Below are 22,427 nucleotides of genomic sequence, written 5' to 3' on the forward strand. Positions count from 1 at the left end.
GTAAAAAGTAGCTACTCAATATGCAGAATGTCCCATTTCACAAGTTTTCAAATGCATAAAATGTATAAAAAACTTTTGAAAATAGCAGATCTACAAGCTCACAATGCGACACGTTGCGATGCATTGTGAGCGTGTAATAGCCGAAATATATAGAGAGCTGATGTGGTTAATATATGTTTTGTAATAAGAATCAAAATCTACAAAGTAACTATAACTCAAGTTTTCAAATAATTGTAGTGGAATAAAAAGTACAATATTTGCCTCTGAGATGTAGTGGAGTAGAAGTAAAAAAAATATTGAAATTTGGAAATACTCCAGTAAAGTAAATAATACCTGAAAAGTGTACTTAAGTACAGTACTTGAGTAAATGTACTTAGTTACTTTACACCGCTGGAAGACAGTGCAGACCTTTACTATACATTTGAGTTTCTAAATAATTAATACCACGTGACGCAAACTGTGTGTGGGTGTCCATCTGGATTCCCCAATCAGTTTAACCACAAGAGGTCTCTACTGTACAAAACAAAGCCTCTGTGTTATCATGGTGAGAGAGGCATGCTGGTGCAATGTCACAGAAATAGACATAACACGTTTTGGGTTGCTGTTTCCTTTAATTTGTTTGATCCATCAAAGGGTTGACAAAGCCTGCTATTGAAATCCCCCCCCCCCCTTCCCCCGGCAAAAAAAAGAGTTAATATTAATCATTCATCAATACAGCTGCACAGGTCAACATATCTGGACCCCAATGAGAATTATGTGCAGGATAGCACCCGGGAGACTACAAAGAGGCAATATTTCATATCATAATACTTCTCTCAGTTCACTCTGTTACAGATAGAAATAAATCCATGCAATATTCATCTCTAGCCATGAACTTCATATTTCTTGTTTGAGATTTGGCACCATCTTCGAGATGAGGTCAGTGTGGGTCCTGAGGTCAGTCTCAGGTTGTTGTATTTTTTTTTCCTTTAGTTTTTTTTTTAGTTTTTTTAAGACAGGAAATAAAGACACAATTATTGACCTGAAAACAGGTTGAGCAGAATCCAATATCTTGTCTCGGTGTCACTGTCACGGTAGGAAAGGAGCATGATTCCTAATGAGATGGCTATTCAAGTACCAGGAGATGTTTGTTTCTTCTTAACTGTTACAGAAATCAAAAACTTTTATGATGCAGAGAACCTGAACCACAGAAGGGATCATAACATGTAAACCGACCCTTGTCATTGTTTTAAAAAATACTCAAGATAGATCATAGTATCAATAATTGCATGATTTATAAATGGGTTTTTTTCTTCTTCTTCTTCCTAAGTATCATACAAGCTTAAGTAGCACTACACGTCATGTAGTGGTCAGTGCTGTGCAACGAATATTCAATATAACTACTGGTAATAACTATTATTTATGATCATAACAATTCATTGTAAAAATTAGCAAATGCTATTCAACTACGATTTTAAAGGAAATATTTGAGTGTGCTTTTTTCTGTTCTTTTTCTCTTTTTTTTCTTTTCTCTTTTCAAACAAACAAAAAGGCTGCGGGATGCCAGTGTAAAGAATACACTGTTCTCACAGGAGTTGGCACTGTAACATACTGTACACTCTAATGCTTAATTTATACACTCTCCTTTGAAGGTGTCGCGTTAGAATAGCCGATCTACAAGCTCAAAGCGCGAGCTTGTAGACCAGCTATTTCCAGCATGCAACACCTTCGCATGACGAAGTATAGAATCAGGCTTAAAGACCGACGGCCTCATGAGCACAGACGGGGGCTGTCAGCGAGGAGCAGAGAAACATGCAGGCCTCCGGTTTGGCATTATGGTCAAAGGCCTTGCCATTCACTCTAGGACAGGCAAAAAGAATCAGGCTCAGGAAACATACCCAGAAAACAAACTACGGCGTTAGAGGATATGGGAGGGGAAGAACAAGATATCGATCCGACACCTCAAATTATTTGTTGATCTAGCATGTGGATTGTTGTGGACGAACGGCAGTAGTGCCATATCAAAATGAATACACAAATTAGAGTGGGGGGGGGGGGGGCACAGTAAGAATCGACTTGAGGGTTGTGCACGGTTGATAACCCTGAAGAGTGCAGCTTGCTGCTCAATCAATGGTTGCTTCAATAAGTAGAACATACTTTTGTATGTGGCCATCATCTCTCTCTCTCTGTTTGCATTCACTGAAATACTTTATGATGTGAGGTAACGCTGCCTTCCAGAGACTATTATTTACCCTCATTTATAATTTGAATGTTTGCCCAACTGAAGTGCAGCATGGATACTATTTGCCCAACTGAAGTGCAGCATGGATAATATTTTTAGATGAATTTAGAACCAAATTAAAATAGAACAGCAAATTAAATCATACAGGGTTTAGATTAAAAGTTCAACAGACAAATGAAGTTTCTATCATACCAATAACAAGTTCTGCTAAGAATAGACAGAACTACTAGTTCATAATAATAATAAGGAACAACATAAAGCACACGGTAAAATGTGAGAGTGACGTTAAATATTAACACTATTTTCTTTAGATAAAGGGAGGGGAGGGGAAATCTTTAAAACTATAAAAGATTGGGCAGATTACTGTTTCCTGAGGCATGTTAACTCTAGCACGATGAAAGAAAAAGGAAAAAACAATACAAAACAAAAACATCTCTTATCTCATTAAGCACTGAGCAAGGCTGTTCTCTAATAACAAAGCAATAACAAACCTATTTAACAAGACATGACACACTCAATGGGTTGCCAGTTTGGTAGCTAGACTCCCCCGAAACCTTCAGCCACCAGGACAGAAGCTGACCAACAACAGTGTCCACCTGGCAACATCTAACTCAACGCCCATTGGCCAGTAGCGTCAGGTGTGGTGAAGACGAGAGAAGCCAGGCAACGGCGTGCCTGATCCTGCACTTCTTGACCAGCAGGTCATCAGAGGATGTTGCAGAAGAACTTCTTCTCTCGGAAGGGGTTCTCCGAGGCGGGGACGGGTACGATCAGAGGGTCCTCGCGTGTGTGGGCATCACAGTACGCCATCAGGTCTGCAGCCGCTTTGGATACCTGCGTTAAGAGTAAGGTGAGGAGATTGATGATCAGGCTCCATTCTCTAAGGATACCGGATTTCACAATTTACAATTTAGGCATTTAGCAGACGCTCTTGATCGAGAGCGACTTACAGTAAGCAAGGTAAACACAAGGTGATACATCAAATGCATAGAGACAGTGTAGTGCCTCAGTAATCTAGGTAATTATAGGTAAACCAAGAACCTATCATCAGTCTAAAACATTATAATATCAAAAAAGTTAATAATATGTACATTGCACAACAAACTATAGGATGACAGGTCAACAAATGAACCTGGCATCTGTCTAAATAACAAGCTATCTAAATTACATTGTAACCTTTGCATAAGACTGCATGGTCGTCAAGGCTAGGGCAAGTGCTACGGGCTAAGGTGGAGTTTGAAGAGGTGAGTCTTCACTCTTCAGAATACGGGGTAAAATTGGGAGTGAGTCTGCAGTTCTAACCGCAATGGGGAGTTAGTTCCACAGTTTGGGAGCCAGAGGGGAGAAGAGTCTGGGATTTGTGGAGTGCGGTGCCGGATGTTTTAGGGAAGCTTCTGACATAGTCCCTGTGTTAGCTGATCTGAGTGAGTGGGAGGGTTTGTAGGGTTGGATCAGGCTTTGAAGATATGGGGGTGCCATACCTTTGGTTGCTTTGTAGGCCAACATCAGTGTTTTGTGCTCTGTGCGGGCAGTAACTGAGAGCTAATGGATGGAGCGGAGAAGGGGGGAGACATGTGATAAACACACATATTTCAATGTGGCTCTCTGCCCTGTGGGTTTCCCCTGTGGTCTGAACTGGGGGAGGTTATGGAGGGGAGCAGCTGTGTCCGTGGAAACACCAGAGTTCAGGGATGCGTGCGGTGGCATAGCCCATCTGATGTCCAGCCTGCTTGTTCTTTTCACCCACTGGTTTTCTCTCAAAAGAATAAAGCCCCATTAACCGCATGAATCCTAGCGTCCCTATTCCGGGGCGAACAACAGCCGATCTAAAAGCCCACAACGGTTGTAGATCATGTGTTTTCGGCAAAGGGATTTGGTATAGATGGAAAAAAAGACACCGGTCAACAATGTACAGTATATACATGTTGATTGAACGTTTAAGTGTGTATAAATGTGTTTCTCTGTAGAGTTAATCAACACTTAGGATTTCACTGTGCATGTCTCTTCACACATTTGGACATGCGAATGTTTCATTGGCAAGTTGCTTTTATCACTTTGTCATGTTTGAAAGGACTTGCAAAACATTCTTGAGTGTTGGGATTGTTGTAACACTCAGCGCTACGGAGAATGTGTGTGTGAGTGAGTGTGAGTGTGAGTGTGAGTGTGTGTGTGTGTGTGTGTGTGTGTGTGTGTGTGTGTGTGTGTGTGTGTGTGTGTGCTCGTGCGCACGCACAACTATAATAACACGTGAATATATTCAACTTAAATCCTACATTTATTTGAACACTGTATAATAAACACCTCATCAGAATAGGTTTCACATTCTATAATACAGCAAGTTTAGCACTGAAATATTGGTTGGATAATTACTGGAAGGTTTGTTTGCATTTACAAACAAATCATTAAGTGGTGTACATACTGTACATAAGTAAGCATGTCCAACGGAAGTGTCACAAAATACCAAACTGATTGCTTTCAAGCCAGAAATATGTATAATTCATCCTTCATAACTGCATAAAAGGTCTCCAAAATTGAAATAGCAGCCAAATTAAATCCTAGAAAGGATATAACTGATGCTGTGCCCAATAGATGGGTTTCCGCGCGACGTCATCACAGAGCAGAGTGCGCAATCTGCGCATGCGCGGGGGAGAACGAACCGGAAGCGCCATTCACTCTCTCGTTATTTTCGGGATTTAGATAGGCATAATGCTGCTATTATAGGCATAATAGGCATAATGCTGCTATTATATACAAACAGATCCAACTTTCGACAAATCATTTTTATTGAGTAAAGAAGATATTACAAACTGCATCATTTAATCTACTTTCATTAAACCTGGTGAAGACCATTTATTTTCTGAATGTACAATGGCCAGAGCTGCTGCGGGTAATAGCGCCCTCTACAGGCTCATCCCGCCACTGCGCGCGCATCATCCTCTCATGTTTACAAACAGGAAACCCATCTATAGAGCAGGACGCATATTCAATCAATAATCGGGGCATTGCAAGACTGTATGCAAACAAGACATAATAGCAACACCCTCTCTTGTTACACAACAAAAACAGCTTAATTGGATTCATAGTAAAAGTAAGGACAACAATTAGATTATTAAGTGCATGTAAATGTAGTCAGCGTGTGTGTAGAAAGGGAAGTGAGGACTCCACAGGAGTAAAGTAGTAGTGCATGGTGTGTCATTAGGACCAGACCGGCTGTAATTACTGTGCAGCCCCATGATGGAAGGAGAGGCCTTCTAATTAGCACAGATCCACATTCCTTTGGCTGATTGAGCAATTAATGAGAATATGGTGATCCCTCCATCAGCCACACAGAGACTGCTCTTGTCTCTTCCCCTCGTCAGATCTCTTAATTAAATTTAGAGAATCGGGCCGAGGGAGCCAGCTTCCTCCTCTGCCCTCTTAACCACTTAAGTTATGTACTTTGTCGTGCGACGCATAGCAAACATTGCCGATCCACATGCTCAGAACGTGTTGCGGGGCAATGGGTTTGTAGATCTGCTATTTTCACTATTTAGGAAATCATTGACCTTACAATTGTCGCCTATAATGACCTGCCCAAAACAGGGATGCCAGGTTGGTTAACTGGTGCTGGCCCCCTGCCTTTTTTATTTGCTTGTGGGAGCATCGGGTGACAACATAGAGAAGAGAAAGAAAATAATATATGTGTATAGGAAGAGTGATTGTGTCAAGTAGACTAAAAACAGACTAAATCAGAGGACATTGTTGTACTGGCACTCAGTGGTGGAAAGTAACTAAGTACATTTACTCAAGTACTGTACGTAAGTACAATTTTGAGGTATTTGTACTTTACTTGAGTATTTCCAATTTCCAATACTTTTACTCCACTACATCTCAGAGGCAAATATTGTACTTTTACTCCACTACAATTATTTGAAAACTTTAGTTACTAGTTACTTTTCAGATATAAACTATGATATAATGAAACATACATTAACCACTTCAGCCCTATTTTATACATAGGACATTTGAAAATAGCAGATCTACAAGCTCACAACGCGTCGCATCGCGACGCGTTGTGAGCTTGTAGATCGGCTATTTTCAAATATTTAGTACTTTTACTTTTGGTACTTTAACTACATTTTGATGCCAATACTTTTGTACTTTTACTCAAGTACATTTTTAATTTTGGATTTTCACTTGTAACAGAGTATTTTTATATTGCAGTATTGGTACTTCTACTTAAGTAAAGAATTTGAGTACTTTTTCCACCACTGGGCACTCCCCTAACCTCGATTTGAAGTTGGGAATAATCACCTTTTCGATCTACTTAGTAGAGAGGAGGGTTTCCATGTACACAACCTTTTGTTGTGCTGAGTAGGGATGATAAGAGTGTGGCAAGCATCCAGCGCGGCGTATAATGCTGAGAGAACAGCTTCGGGGGCCCAGAGGCAATCACTCCCCAGCACATGAGCAGCATATCCTATCAAATGATGAAACCACCCCTCTGGCTGCACAAATAGTAGGCTGTGCATGGAAGCAGTTCAAGGGGGGGGCCACTCCTTCGCTGTCTGAGAGAACGCACAGAATGATATCAAATAGGTTCATTTGATACGGAGGGAATGTGTTGTGTAGTTAACCCATTGAATCCGGGAACGCATCTGTGTCATTTTAGATTTATTTGGGCTATTTAAAAAATAGCAGATATACAAGCTCATAGCGCGGCACCGAGTGCAGCGCTATGAGCTTGTAGATCTGCTATTTTTGGAAAAATCGTGAACATTTGTGCAAATCTTTTTAAAGCGAACATTTCTAACTCAAATCTTCGCTTCTGGGGATTCTAATGTGTTCTAAATCTAACATAAAAAAAAAAAAACTTTTCATGTCAAGGGCCCCCAAAAGGATATGTTGGCCGCGGACCCCCATCTCAAAATATGTTGTTCCAGGGACCCCCAGAAGCAAAGCTTTGAGTTACAAATGTTAGCTTTAAAAAATATATTCAAAGATTTGCACAAATGTCCCACGATTATTCAACTCGGTGCCGTGCTATGAGCTTGTATATCTGCCATTTTTGAATAGCCAAAGTATAAAATAATGGTTATAGATACAATCTAAAATGACACAGAATGCGTTCCCGGTCTTAATGGGTTAATGGCTTTTGGGAACACCGTATGTCAGTGTAATGGTTATTGAAGGGAGTCTTCCAGTGAAGCCCCGTATTGATTGAGCCAGTGAGACTGAAAATACATGAATGAGTAACCATTTTAGAGGCATTAAAGGGTGAGGTAACTGACCCCATTGATGCAACCATAAATAGCATGTTGCGGCCTGGACCGCTGGCGTAGCGGTCCAGGCACCTAGGCTCAATGTAGCCTGACAGTGTGTCGCGGGTTCGAGTCCCGATTCCGATGGCCTTTGATGCGTGTCACCCCCAATCTCTGTCAACCCAGTTCCTGTCAACCTACTGTCCTGTCAATAAAGGCATGTTGCGTAATTATAATAATCAATAAATAATCAATATATTCTTTTTACCTTTGTTCCAGCATGCTGCCTAACATCACACATCCAGCTTTCTGACATTGGATATCGTAACAGTGGTATAGGACTTGCAACTGGGAACTTCAACACAGCTGTTAAGCAAGGGAACCGGGGACACGACATACTGTAGTTAGCTGGTTCTTCAATTTCCCCACCTAGACTTTCAAGGGACTTCAAACCAAATACCTTCAGACCACCCTAATATCACTGCCACTCCCAAGAATATATACTGACTGCTGCAGGAAAAAAACTGCAAATCCTAGACAATCTCAGACAATTGACAATGATCCAACACGGGTGGAAGACAAATGATAGCGGGCAGAGGAAAATGTCTGACGCAGGCCAATTGTCTTTTTGAGAAAGAGAGATGGGATTCAAAGAGAGACAGAAAGGCAGGGAGAGAGACACACACACACAGTAAGAAAGAGAGAGAGACATGCGCGCGTACGTACACACACACACGCACACGCACACACACACACACACACACACACACAGAGTCAGAGAGAGTTATGGCCAGGAGCGGAGCAATATCCCTCCCACCTACAGTACCTCCACTCTATCAGTACCAAGAGCTCTTGTCTTTCTCAGTGTGACACTCCAGTCACCATTCAGCACCCCTTCCCTCGGAAAATCGACTGCCGCTGTAGCCTGCAATGTCTCCGCGGTAGCCCCACCTTTGCTCTCATACTGTACCTACGGCGTAAGGATTCATTCATACTCATTGCACGAGGGCGTCGCTTGTTAAAAAATGGGAAATACAAGCTAACAGACGCATTGTTATCTTGCAGATCAGTTCTTTTTGGCAAGCGACACCATCCCACTATATGAACTAGGCATAAAATAAGCTTAAGATTGATACTAGGAATCTCCCAGCAGTGCGCAGTAGATACAAATACACACTACAGCATACTGCAGCTGTGTCTGGCAGGTATGGCTCAGGGTATATGTTTTTTGTTTTGTTTTTCTTTTTTCAAGGTTAACCACCTTCATCTTGATGCCTGTCAGGAAATGCTGACCTGCTAAGTAACTTTGGCATTTGTATTTGTTATAGTCTGGGTGTGGACTAACTGCATTTCAATCTTAGAGGCTTGTGCACTGTAGCATGCAGGTCAGATCTGAAGACAATTTGCGATAGATGATTCCACATGGTATGTCATGATTGACCTCTGCTGGGTCATCAAACGCAATAGTCCAAAACAGACAGTATGCAATGCACTGAAACTAAACATATGCATAGATATCTGTACAGTATTTATACATATCTATCTATCTATCTACCTACTATACATATATTCAGTTTTTATACCGTCAGGCAAGCGATACCGCAGTATCAAATGCAGACAAACAGACTAGGGACCGTTTCTACAGCCAGACCATCAGGCTGCTGAATAGGCACTGAGCCCTGTTGCCATGTCAGTCATAAAAGCTCCCATTACACTGGTACTATCACTATGACTGTAGAGACACACCCCTTCCCATACATTTTATGAGTATTAGATATCTGCTGCTATTTGGTATATTTTTTACTTGCACAATAGACTGAGGAACTCTGCCTTTATTGCTCACTATATGTACAGTATATTTAACATTTGTTTTGATAATTGATATTTTTTACTCTTACTCTAATTTAAAATGTAACTGAAATTCGTGGGAAGCTTGCACACAAGGATTTCACCCACTCTTTTGCACCTAAAAAATTGGAATTTGACAATAACATACTTGTAATATGACAATAACATACATAGACATACATACAAAGATACACATACATACATACTGTACATACATACATACATACTGTATGATGCAGGAGCGTACAGCAGATGATTTAGAGCCACGATACAGATTTCTGAAGTATACAGAAAACACGCATGAACGGAACACACGACAGACCGCATACAAAACACACACACGCGCGCACGCACGCACGCACGCACGCGCACATGCACAGCAGACCTAGGCTGCTAAATTGTGGAATACAAATACACTCTCATATCCCAGTCAGCAGAAATAGTGCAAGAGAAGCTATTCTTACTGGTGGATCCAAACTAACACACCATCTTCGGTTTCTGTTGCCTTTTCAAATGCATGAGACAGAGTCTGACAGACATGTCGTGACTGTCACAGCACTGAAGGCAAACAGAGCAGGGTAACATAATGAATTGGCCCTGTATGATAGCTAGCGAGGTTGGGAATGCTATCTTTCACACTGTTAGCAATCAGACAAAATGACAGGTTTTGCATTTTGTGATGTATTAAACAGTGGCCGTATTGCTTGTGTTGGCACTTGATATTGTGTTAACAAATATTTGAATGTATAACATATTAAATGAATAGTGACTTCTGCTTTTCAAGATTGTATTTATTCATTTATTATTTAGGTTTTCTCCAAGGGTTTGATGAGCACACTCTTTTACAGGCTTACTCTGCTTCACAAGCACACAGCATGAGGTGTTGTCCAAAACAACTACCGTAGTCTTCTATTGGGGATTTAGTAGCTGCAATGGAACAATTTGGAGTTGAGTGTTTTGCACAGAGGCCCAGCCATGGCAATCATTGAGTGAAGGAAGAGCATTCATTTTCCCAGCAAATAAATGTATATTTTTTCTCAGCAATATGAACTAGTAACCCTTTGGTCACAAGCCCATCTTTGTAACTTCTGCACAACCACTGTCATTACATTGCACATCTTGTCGAAGAATTCTGAACATTTAAATTAACTCAAGTATACAAAAATAATCCTCCCTCTACAAGCAGTTGTGGAAAGCTTTGTGAGATCTACATCTCGTCTTGAGCAGAAGCGTAGTCACCGCTGGGCAACTCGGGCAGTGGCCCCGCCAATTGAGCTCTTGCCCCGCCTAGCTGCTGAAAGACAGAGGTGGGGGAAAAAAAATCTGCTCCTCCGACAGCAATAGATACATTGGCTGACCTCTAATGGCTGCCCGTCGTGTATCAATCAAAAACGACCAATCGCCCCTTTTACCAACACTTACAAAAGCTGCCGACTCGTGCCGAGTGTCAAACAGCGTGAATTAACATGGGAATGAATGATCCTGGCTGGATGCATATCAATGGTCCATTGTGTGACCTGTTAAGTACTGTAGGTGTATTAGGCTACTGTCAGATGTCCTGAAGCAGTCCAAAAGAGAACGTTTGGATAATGGATTCATGAATGAAATTACAGAGGTGATGTCTGCAAGGTAAATGTATATGACAACACTAAAGTGTACCCATTATGCAAGCAAATAGAACAACATTTGATATATATATATTGTGGATTAATAAATAGGCCTACATATTGGTTATTTAAATCGGTGATCGGTCACATTCGCGTGTATGCACGAGCGTGTGCGTGTGCATGTGCCGTAGCGCCCGACATTTTGCCCACCCTAAATGTTAATCCCGCCTACACGCCTGGTCTCGAGGGCAAGGAATGCACTGCTTGTACGGACCAGCAAAGCTGTGGCACAGCTGTAGAGTTAAGATCTGACCTGACTTGGTCTGGTCTGTTCTCTCTCAGAGCCGTTATTATCAGATGACACTTACTGTAGGTCAAAGGGATCATTGTTAATTCTTGTCTGTTCCTGTTACTGGTGTGTTCTGTTGCATTGGGCATATAAACTGTGAACGTACGTATGTTGTTCTGGGAGTCAGAGAGAGTGTTCCATTTCAAACATCTACGTTTGGCTCCAGTATCCGGATACTTAAAAATCTCTCATACTTTAAGATCTGAGTTGTGGTCTCTGTCTGACTGTTGTGTCTGTTACACTTTCTGAGTAGTACCCCAATGCCGATGGCCTTGACAATCTGATGACCTCTGGTACCTAAATTGGTTCAAGTTAACCCATTCAATCTGGGAACGCATCTGTGTCATTTCAGATTTTAGCTACTGTATAGCCATTATTTTATACTTTGGCTATTTTTGAAAAATCATGAAAATGTGTGCAAATATTTGAATAAATATTTTTAAAGCGAACATTTGTAACTCAAATCTTTGCTTCTGGGGGTTCCTGGAACAAAATATTTTGAGATGGGGGCCCGTGACCAAATACATATCCTTTTTTTGGGGGTCCTTGACATGAAAAAGTTTGAGAACCAGCAACATACGGTTTTCAGAAAACTGTTAGGATTTAGAAGACATTTGTAGATGCGTTCCCGCATTGAATGGGTTAAACTGACTTCTAATGGGTAGAACTTGAGGTGGTAGTGGTTTTGGAGGTAGAGCGTGCAGCCTCTGGGGAAATGGAAGGTTTCCGGTCCCTGATCCCTGGCTCCCCCTGGCTTAGTGTCGAAGTCTTCTTGAGCAAGACACTGAACCCATGACTACTCCCAATGAGCAGGTTGGTGCCTTACATGCCTTACATGGCTGCTTCCGCCGTCAGTGTGAGAATTTGCTGAATGTAATGCACATCGTAAAGCGCTTTGGATAAAAGGTGCTATATTTAAATGCACCATTTACCATTTAGCGTTAGCTTGCTGATGGTATAAAAAAAATACTCTGTAACTTTCAGATACTAATACAATTTAAATTCTGGTCGATCTACAATCTAGATAAATAACACAAATATAAAGAAGACATAGAAGACAAACTTAAACAAGACATAGTGATACTGTATAGTATAATAATGGCGTGGGCCTCCCTGTCCGGTCTTGGATAGTAATTTACTATGTATGCATACATACTGATTAACCCTGTTCTAGATACCTACTGAAGGCTCATAAGAGACAGGCTAATGTCATTTAGGATGCTACATGATTCAGTTTCGACTTAAAACTGTTCAGCAACCATACTGATTGTACCGCTGGACACAATGCAGACACAAGACAGGTCATCTAAAACATGGAGTGACATGGAGTGTTTGATTGCTAGTGACATTGAAGAATGATATGCGCGTACACTACACACTCACACACATACGCACGGCACGCACACGCACGCTCACACACATTCAGGTACAGTGCACAGTAAAATCCTCAGTGTTAATTTATCCATAACCTCTGAAGACAGATTGTACAATACATTAAACCCCCCCAAAGGGTCCATTTGGTTACAGTCCTACACTCTCAGAGTTAAATGAACACTCCGGATTTTACAGTGTAGATCGTCGTGGTCGGGGCAGATACCTTGTATCTCCATATTTCATAAATAAATCAATGCTTCATCATACAATAAAGATTGTAGCACAAAAGCAATGAAAGGCCTGGACTGCTGGTGTAGCGGTCCAGGCACATTATGCTACAATGTAGCCTGACAGGGCGTCACAGGTTCCAGACGCGTGTCACTCCCCATCTTTCTCCCCATTTACGGTCAGACTACTTTCCTATATATATTAAAGGCATAAAAAGCCCCAAATAAATAAAGAAAAACAGTGAAAATTTCAATTTTCAAACGTTTCAAAAATTATAATGAAAAAACGAGAGAGCAGCTGAGAGCAACAAGATATAAAGTCAAGTACCTTTATTCTATCCATGCAGGCCTCCATTTTCAGCTGCTCTACTGCTTTCCTGGCCTGGGAGATGCTGGCTGTGCTGTTGTTAGTGACGGCGTCCTTCATGCTGCTCCTGTCATTTGAATGTAAAGCACAAAAGCACACATGAAGCCAATGGAGGTCACGTTAGGTCACACTGGTTCTCAACCTGTGGGCCGGGGCTCACTGGTGGGCCGTGAGGATATTGCAAGTGGGCCCCCCCAAATAATTGATTTTAATAAAGATAATGATAATATAACATTAAAGGGATAGTTCACCCCCAAAATGACTTTTGTTCTATTGATTAGTCATCCCATGGAGACTTGAATTCATGGATATTTTTTTGTTTTTGTCGCATTCCTAAGCCAATAATTTGATGACCGGCAGCGGTTCCGGTAGGAGACACAAAGAGTCTCCTTTGTGTCTCCTACCGGAACCGCTGCCTACCGGTCCACTGGTCATCAAATTATTGGCTTAGGAATGCAACAAAAACAGTCTCCATGGGGTGACTAATCAATAGAAAAATATATATATTTCTGGGTGAACTATCCCTTTAATATAAAAAAAATGTAAAAACATGTCATAGATGTTTTTTTTTCCTTCTTTAAAACCTTGAAGTTTTCATTGTGATACAGAAAAATAGGAACTTGTACACTACATTAGTTCCATTGATCCAAGTCGAAACACAATCGATTGATTGATCACAACATGCTCTGAAAATGCACGGGGCTCGCCCGTCTTACCACTTAACACGGCAGCCGTGTCAGGGGTAAGACGGGTGGGCTGCCAAAGCTTTTGGGCCCTGATCCAGTAAAGGTTGAGAACCACTGCATTAGGGCCCTGGTCCAGTAAAGGTTGAGAACCACTGCATTAGGGCCCATAAAGCACCAGCAGCCCCCCAGGCTGGGGTTCCATCCTCCTTGAAGGAGCCATTCCATTCCATGCCACAACCATTTAGGTTCCACTGTGCTCTCTCTGACTGTGAGACCCGCTTTTAAAGCAGCTATAAGCACTTATTAATCTAACAGAATGATGCTCACTGCTCAATGCCTATGGACATCTTTCAATTAAGAATCTAAAGTTAATATTAATGTGTGCTTGTTCAAGCATTAATGCAAGCAGGCAAGTTGGCCCATTCGTTCATTTTTACTCACAGCAACAGTGTGGAGGAGGGAGTGTTACTGTCATACCAACACCTGGTTGCTGCCAAGTATAATCACAGTGTTTGTTTGTGGTCAGTGAATAGTTCCACAAGGGGTTATGTACTAACTGTCAGTGTTAAAAGATGTGTCCATTTGGGTTATTCTTTTAACTATCTGTGTTAAATCAACATTGAGGATTTTACTGTGGAAATTAAAGGCACCTCAACAGTAGCCTGGCATTGGCCAGACTGATAACGTGGATTCACTCACACGTTCGTGGAGGAGGAACGTGTGAGTGAATCCACGTTATCAGTCTGGCCAATGCCAGGCTACCTCAACAGTGGTTTTCAAGAAAAGGGAGACTGTCTTGCTCACCTCCAATTTCCACCACAACCTTAAAGGTAGGGTAAGTGATTTGCAATTATTCAAATAATTGCAAAATGGGTCTATGTTCTGATAGTGATCGTTACTATAGAGTGTCCTGTCCATATAAAGAGTCTCCATGTCTCTCCAGCTCTTTATAAAACAGAAAATGTATTTTGTAGTTTTTTTTTTTTGTAGTTTGTTTCATTTCCAATTTTATCCAACCAGGACAGAGAACTCAATCAGGATATAGATTAAACAAGTGAAATTGGAAGTGATGACACTAAGAAATGAGCATGCAAAATTTTAACTGGAACACTATACAAATTAAGCTTAAAAATGGGTACTTTCTCCTGATTGGCTGAGATTTTGACACCTACCGAAAAATGTATTTTCTGTTTATTAAAGAGCTGGAGACAGGGAGACATCTGTTACTGAACAAACACTCTATAGCAATGATTACTATCATAATATAGTATTTTAACCTTTTAACAAAATACTTTTTGTTTTAACCAAAAAATATCACTTACCCTACCTTTAAGTATGTTGCCATGGACTACACATACACTCCACAAAGTGGGAATATTATAGGACTATCACAGTGGTTAATTCAAGGAAGACCCCCATAACTGTGAGTGTATGGTCCATTTGTACACTCTGCAGGGTAACAGACCTGTAAGGGTCCATTTTGAATCCCTGCAAGGAACCCTGGACGCCACTTTTGGGAACCACTGAGAATCACATCCTCGATCAGGACCTGCCACATTGTAGACCACTTTCTTATAAAGCTTAACAGTACACAGGTGTTTTTGTCTTATCCATTGCATTGCACCCAGCTGGTTCTGGCTATTCAAACTATCCATGCAAGAGCTAAACCCTGCATGATTTCTCGTGTCATAGCCTGGGCCCTATATATGCTCATTGACCTCACTCACAGTAAATTGTCCAATTTTGAACCAGGCCTACAGAGAAATTCTCAGGGGGAGAGAAATGATCTCTATCAGTTTGAAAAAAATGACAGGTGGATAGGCTATAAAGAATCCTAATTCATATCTGAAAATAAACACATATTATGAGAGTTCCAGACAGTTCCAAGATCTGGCAACTGTCTGGAACTCTCCGTTTGAAAATGACAGGTGGGTGTAGGCTAATCCTAATTCAGATCTGAAAATAAACACATAATATGATGGGGCTGGCAGATCTTGGAACGGTGGTATAGGCCACTGGAGCAAGCAACTCCAGCCTTTATCATAGGCCCCCACCCCTCACCAATAATCAATAATAAAAACGAAAATCACCCAAAATGTGTTAAATGCATAATGAAACACATTTCGTTAGGGTATCATATAAATAGGCTACACTTGCATCAATTAATCACCGGTATTGCAACGATGTTTATTGCATCGGCATTAAGCTGCATTCAAATGATAAACCCATTACGGATGCTATATGCAAAGGCTGGTGGGCGGTGAGAAGCTTCCTTCTGCAAATAAAACCCTTAAGAGCTATAAATAAAGCCAGTATACAACGTTTGATCACATCTCCGTATAGTAAAAACTACCACCAGGCCCACTTTCACTTCATCCTCAGCCTGTAAGGCTGTTATCGAGCAGTATATAATGTCCATAACGTGCACTGTTACCCAAATCTAACGGTCATATATGCTGAATAATAGGCATCATCATGTAATCTAAGGATTTAATTCCAGACATACTCCTTGCGATCTGCGGCCCTTGAGTGTTAATAAAGAACAGAAAGCAGCAACACCCAACATCAGAGTTCAACACGTCTTTTGCATAAAAATGGCTCTTTTTACATGATCAAATAATTGTGTATTAAAGCAAAACAATATCTTGCCAGCCTTCGTTTGATCACCTATAGGTGATCAAACGAAGGCTGAATGATATTTTTTGCTTTAGCCTAAATAATACACAATTATTTGATCATGTAAAAATAGCCATTTTAAGCAAAAGACGTAGATGTTGGCTACACGCCACCTTACCTGAAATGTGCGTCCCAAGGTTTCCAATGGTGAGGATTCCGGGTTAGACCGAGTGACTCCACCCAACAAAGAGATCTGTCACAACGATCTGTCAAAACGGGAGAATGATAAGAGAAACCCCGCTATTGTACAGATCAGATCGGATGATTATAGGCAGTATATAATATACAGACGTGGGTTTTCATTCGTTTTTTTCAACCGCGTGCTGCTGCTCTGCCGTGTCTGATCGCCCCAGAAGGTATGGTGCGTTCTTTACGCATATTATTCCGTTCGGGATGAATCAATCCAAATGACTGAGAGGATGATGATATTACGCATGCAGCAGCTCTATGGGGGGAACCTCTCTCTATGACGGTGGGATATGTGGGGCAGGAACCGCTCGATCACAAGACCGGGAGCTGAGCAGCAAATACAGGCGCTACTATACAGTAGAAGCAGTGGGTTCTCAACCTGTGGGACGGGACCCATCTTTGGGTCGCGGAACAATTTTTTATTATGTCACGATTAAATGTTTTTTTTTTAAGAAGGAAAAAAGCAATGATTTTTCAAAATAATTTCATGAATACATTATTCTTTTTTTTAAATCAAAGAAATTCAATAAATCAGAAAACAAATGTATAAGAAGTAGTGAAAATAGCCGATCTACAAGCTTGCAACACAGCTGAAGCATCACATTTGTGAGCTTGTAGATCTGCTATTTTCACTGTTTGGGTACCGGGCAAATGCCTAATTTCTATTTTGGGTCTTGAGCTAAAATGTTTGGGAACCACCGAGCTAGAAGAGTGGCTAGAAAAATAAGAGAGAAACGCAATCACACCCCTCCTCCTCCAAGCGAAGCACATTAGGCCTACATCTGTGTTGTTCTTGCAGAGCAGCGACAGGGATTTAGGTTTCCCATTTCATTTTGACATCAGCATTGACATCACCGGGTCCCCTTATTATAGTCCATGCAGGCCAGGGATGAGTTATAAAAGACAGCCAGAGCCAGGTATTATCAACTACTGTCATAACGAACAGAGAGTTGGTATTCATACTATATAATATATATATAATCCAACCTGAATAAACAGGAACAAAGATTTTTTTTCTTTCCCCCAGATGATAATTGACAAAATAGTCAAGGAAAGGCCAAGCACAATGAAAACAGGTCAACTTAAGTTTCTTAAATATTATATATATGTATTTATAATATTGATCACTTGGTTTATCCATACATACAAAAAGAAAACGAACAAACAGAAAATGGCATCAGGACTTAATTCCTGGATGCCAAATCACAAACCAGTCCAGAAAGGCAAACAATGGGGGGGAGGGGAGAGGGAGGGATCAATACACATTTTAAGTAACAGAAGACAATTACCTTAAATTATGCATAGCTTAATTTATCAACAGAAAAATAACACTCAATATTTCCTTCTGTGTTGGAAAGCACAAGACAAATCTTTCAGTAGCCTATTATCCTCCCTGCGATTTTGTCATTTTCGCAAAATATCATTCATACAATCTTCTATACCTGCTGATGCTCGAGGAGATCATACAACAGTCTGGAGATGCAACTTTGAGAGCGGAAAAGGCATAGGAGCACACGTATGTACACAAGCAAGCATTATAAGAGCACTGTAAACATCCTTGGAGTAATCGAACAGTAACATCCTTGCGTCCCTGCTTTTTTTCTTCTTTAACAGGTGTGTCGCACTACACAGCATTAGTTCAGGGCGCTGGATCAGAAGGATATGATCAAGTAACAAACAAACGATGAATTAAGTATAGTCCAGAAATGATAAGACTGTTTTCCCTTTTTCTTGTAAACACATTTTGAGTTGAACACAGGTGTAAAATGTACGTTTTCATTACAGAGGACTCTCTCCAAGGACCCCGCTGAGTTGAACACGCGTGTTTTCATTGCAGTGGAACATCTGCAACCACCACAAAGGCTAAACAAACTTGAATGCTTCACTGCCATTTTAGAATGATGGACATAATTTAATATATTTTGAATGAATAATTACCATCTCACACGAGGTAAACCATATTGTCTATCTATGCCTCACGTTGTGTTATGATGTGCATGTGTCAATGGAATTAAATCTGAAAGCGATGCTCTCATTGTCAAACCACATTTCACTGGCTAATCTATGATGAAACTGGTTGGTGGCCCAAAAAAAAGTGCTTTGCATTCTTCTATTTCAGTTAATGACCACAGACAACATGAAACACATTGAATGTGCATAAGGTTGAGTGGGAATGTAATGAATGTGGTATAGCTGTTTGTGTTCACGTTACTAACCCCCAAAACAGGGCAGATGAGACCTTTCCTCTTATTGATCAGTAATTGTATTGCCTGAAGCAAGGAAGGTGAGAGCAGATGCTCAACCAAAACCCAACCACCAACTCCTCTAAGCTCAGGCTGAACCTCAAAATCTTCTTGAGTGGCACGACAGGGTGCCCTTTAAGATACCAAACCCTAAAATCCCCTCATATTCTTGTGCAACTCTGTTCAGGTTCTCATAGGAATGTCTATGTCTCTGTGGGGCACAATAACATACTTTATCACATTCCCAGCCTTTATTTGCCCTGGGCGAGGGGGTGTTAAGGATAGAAAGGGTGATACATGCCCAATCAGCATAAGCTTCATCCGGGCGCAAAGGAACCAAAACACAAGCAGAAAACAGCCGATGGTTCACAGGATGGCTGCGTACACACAAGGGCGAGGCAAGCGAGCAGCATATGCTATGGTCTTCTTAGCCAACTCCCTCCCCACACTGTCGGGCAATCCCAGCAGGACTACCATTTCATTAGCCAGGGTAATTCCTCACTGACAGTAATGCTAATCTTATTTGTTAAATTAAAGTGTCAATCAAATGCCATTTTCTATGTGGATAAACAAGGCTATGGGCATGTGATAAACAAAATATCACCCGATATTCATCGTTACCCTCGTTATCCAACCTCGGGCTCAGCTGATACAGCGGCTGAAGTTGGAACCTCATACAACAAGGAATGCCGGGTCATATACAGTGTGGATAACGCTAGTTATTCCATCATTGCTTTATTCTCTGCTGTCGACAATCAACTTTAGCGAGCTTCAAGAAGTTGGTTAATGTTGTGTAGTGCATTTGGGAGACAATTTAAGACAGTAGGAAACGAGAGGAGTAAGATAAAAGGCGCAAAGATCCTTGGATGACTGTCAAAGTTTCTCAAACATAAACAACAATCATAATTGAGGACAAAGCTGGCCTTATGATGAGGAATGGAACAGCTGTAGTTTTCACAATCGCACAAGCTCAACATCATTCTGCCATGCAAAGAAACAGAACAAAACACCACGCAGCCCAAGGGGCAAAGTCATTCAGTCAATCAAAACCCAGCAACATCCCAACTTCCCCATTTCCTCTGCCTAAAGCTGTTATAGACAGAGATTCAAGGGTCACAGGACTTGAATAAACAGACTAGTGTTCATATTTGAGTGACACAGACAATGGTGTTTCACTCCCACGAGGGACAAGTGAAGGGATTCGCTCTCTCACATACTGCCGTCTCAGCAAGAGGTGCTTTCCGAGCCTCGGCAACGATCTGTCAGGCAACGCATGCAGCAGGAGACACGTGCACCGTGGAGGTCAGAGACATGGGGTCTTCATACTTCAGAATCTGACGCGACCAGCCCTTGGCCAGTCTTATTATAGCAGCTTATACCAGGAACACCCACAGTCAATCAATATCAGGCAGGGATCATCGCATGACAACAGGGAAACACAAAGGACTTTGAATGCACAAACCAAACAAGGGGAGGAGAAAAACAAATCAAGCAAAATAAACTAACAAACAAACAAACAAAAAAATAAAACATCAAAAAATCCATGTTGTATAAAGTGTCTGTTGCAACCTTAGCCAAAATTCATCCATCTTGTCCACCCATTCCATTTCAGTATGTCTATAAATATATATACATATAATACTATTTTCATATCATTGCTTTATTCTGGGAGTGGCTCTGGTAGAGTTTGATTAGACGGGGAATGGCTTTAGGTCGAGGTCGGGGCAGGGTTCAGGGTGTGTGTGTGTGTGTGTGTGTGTGTTGCAGAGTCTGTCTGGGTCATGCTGACACATCTTCCTCTCCGTGGGAGGAGGAGGAGAAGGAGGAGGAATTGCTCTTGGAAAGGCTGGTGCAGAGAGAGAGAGAGAGAGAGAAAGAGAGAGCCGTAAAAGTCTGGGTACAGCACAGTGTACCGCCTCAGGGAGGCATCAGCCTGCAGCATAGCTGCTTAGGAAGGAGTAGAACATGGGCAACTTCATCCGCTGCTGGTCTCGCCGGCACCAGGCCATCACCGTGCCCTCGCTGTTGGCCGTGTACAGGTGGTGCCCGTCACACGAGTACGTCAGGCTGAGGAAGGACAAGAGCATGGGACGTTTTAGAGAAACGGGACGGCCACAAGCCCAAATGAAAAAAAAACTAGTTGCGCTTCACTTAAAACCATTTAAATGGTAAATGGTGCATTTATATAGCGCTTTGGATAAAGCGCTTTACATAGATTGTGCATTACATTCACCCATTCACACACACATTCACACACCGATGGCGGAGGAAACCATGCAAGGCACCAACCTGCTCATCGGGAGAATTTAGGGGTTCAGTCTCTTGCTCAAAGACACTTCGACACTAACTCTGGGGGAGCCCGGGATCGAACTGGGAACCTTGCGGTTTCCAGTTCATTCTACCCGGTCACTCTACCCCTGAGCCACGGCCGCCGGTTTAGCGTCAACGACCAAATTAACATGAATGCTTACTAAAGTAGCTTGATTCTGAGTTGGTTCACTGTACTGTAGGTGCATGAGTCACACAGCATGATCCATTTGGGAAGAGACACCTGTACTTTTGATAAGCACTGCCCTGGTGCTTATCTCTGGTGCAGGGAGGGGCTTCATGTACAGTATCTTTAAATCATAAGCTCCTTTTGGTTTGTGAGGTTCCACTCACAACTGTGTTTTGTGCTGCCGTTTTAACTGCATACCAGTTACACTTATGTGAAAACTTGTTGTCGGCTTAGTTTATAATGATCAAATGTAGCCCTATGAAGGTCTTCAGAATCAGAGAATGTGCTCTTTAGGATTAATGACATTTCATATGCAATTATGAATTTTATTGTATGGGATTAATAGCTTTCGGTTTAAAATAAGCTACATTTTGAAAAGAAAAACAATTGACAGTTGACACATAATCTTGGGTAAGTAATTGTAAACATGAACGTCATAATAACCACTTGGAAGCAAAATTACAGAATGGTCAGTTAATCCACCATTCTTTTTTCTTTGAAGTAGAAGCACGAATTAGAATCAGATCATCTTACAAAAATGCTTCCATTGTGGGCAAACCCCCATCCCACACACATTTACTGTAGGTCCATGTGGCACTGAATAGAGTTTCATCTCTGCTTAAAAAATCTCTATTAACAGCCCCTTGTGTTTATATCGATATCTGAATCTATCCCTAAAGCCTGATTTATACTTAGTTTTGTGCCGATGTGGCGCACCAAAAATAGAAGATCTACACACCTGAAGAAATGGCAGCAGACAGGTATATAAACATGGAATGAAAACAAAGGCCTGTGAGAAAGGAGTACGAATATAAATTCATTTTACCTGATGATAGGTTTGCTGGACTTGGGGAAGGTGATTTCTCTCACTGGTTTCAAATCCCAGGTGCTCCAAAGCCTGAA

General features: G+C 41.4%; 2 protein-coding genes across 5 annotated transcripts in view; both read right to left on the reverse strand.

Moving 5' to 3' along the window:
• Nucleotides 1-686: 686 nt before the first annotated feature.
• On the reverse strand, nucleotides 687-17,058 carry gng4 (G protein subunit gamma 4). The gene is made up of 3 exons (XM_080449136.1): nucleotides 16,714-17,058; nucleotides 13,195-13,300; nucleotides 687-3,055 (listed from the first exon to the last, which is right to left on the reverse strand). The coding sequence occupies exons 2-3, from the start codon at nucleotides 13,291-13,293 to the stop codon at nucleotides 2,927-2,929; spliced, it is 228 nt and encodes a 75-aa protein (XP_080305262.1). The 5' UTR covers nucleotides 13,294-13,300; nucleotides 16,714-17,058; the 3' UTR covers nucleotides 687-2,926.
• Nucleotides 17,059-17,877: 819 nt separating this feature from the next.
• Nucleotides 17,878-22,427, reverse strand: part of lyst (lysosomal trafficking regulator) — an 86,687-nt gene continuing 82,137 nt past the window's right edge. For all 4 annotated transcript variants that reach the window (XM_080450437.1, XM_080450436.1, XM_080450439.1 and 1 more), the window contains 2 exons: nucleotides 22,351-22,422; nucleotides 17,878-21,094 (listed from right to left, as the gene is read on the reverse strand). In XM_080450437.1, coding sequence (XP_080306563.1) covers nucleotides 20,956-21,094; nucleotides 22,351-22,422 — 211 coding nt within the window. In that variant the 3' untranslated portion in view covers nucleotides 17,878-20,955. The remainder of the gene's footprint in view (nucleotides 21,095-22,350; nucleotides 22,423-22,427) is intronic.

This window comes from Gymnoscopelus braueri, assembly GCF_963280865.1.
Source record: "Gymnoscopelus braueri genome assembly, chromosome: 14".
Classification (NCBI taxonomy): domain Eukaryota; kingdom Metazoa; phylum Chordata; class Actinopteri; order Myctophiformes; family Myctophidae; genus Gymnoscopelus; species Gymnoscopelus braueri.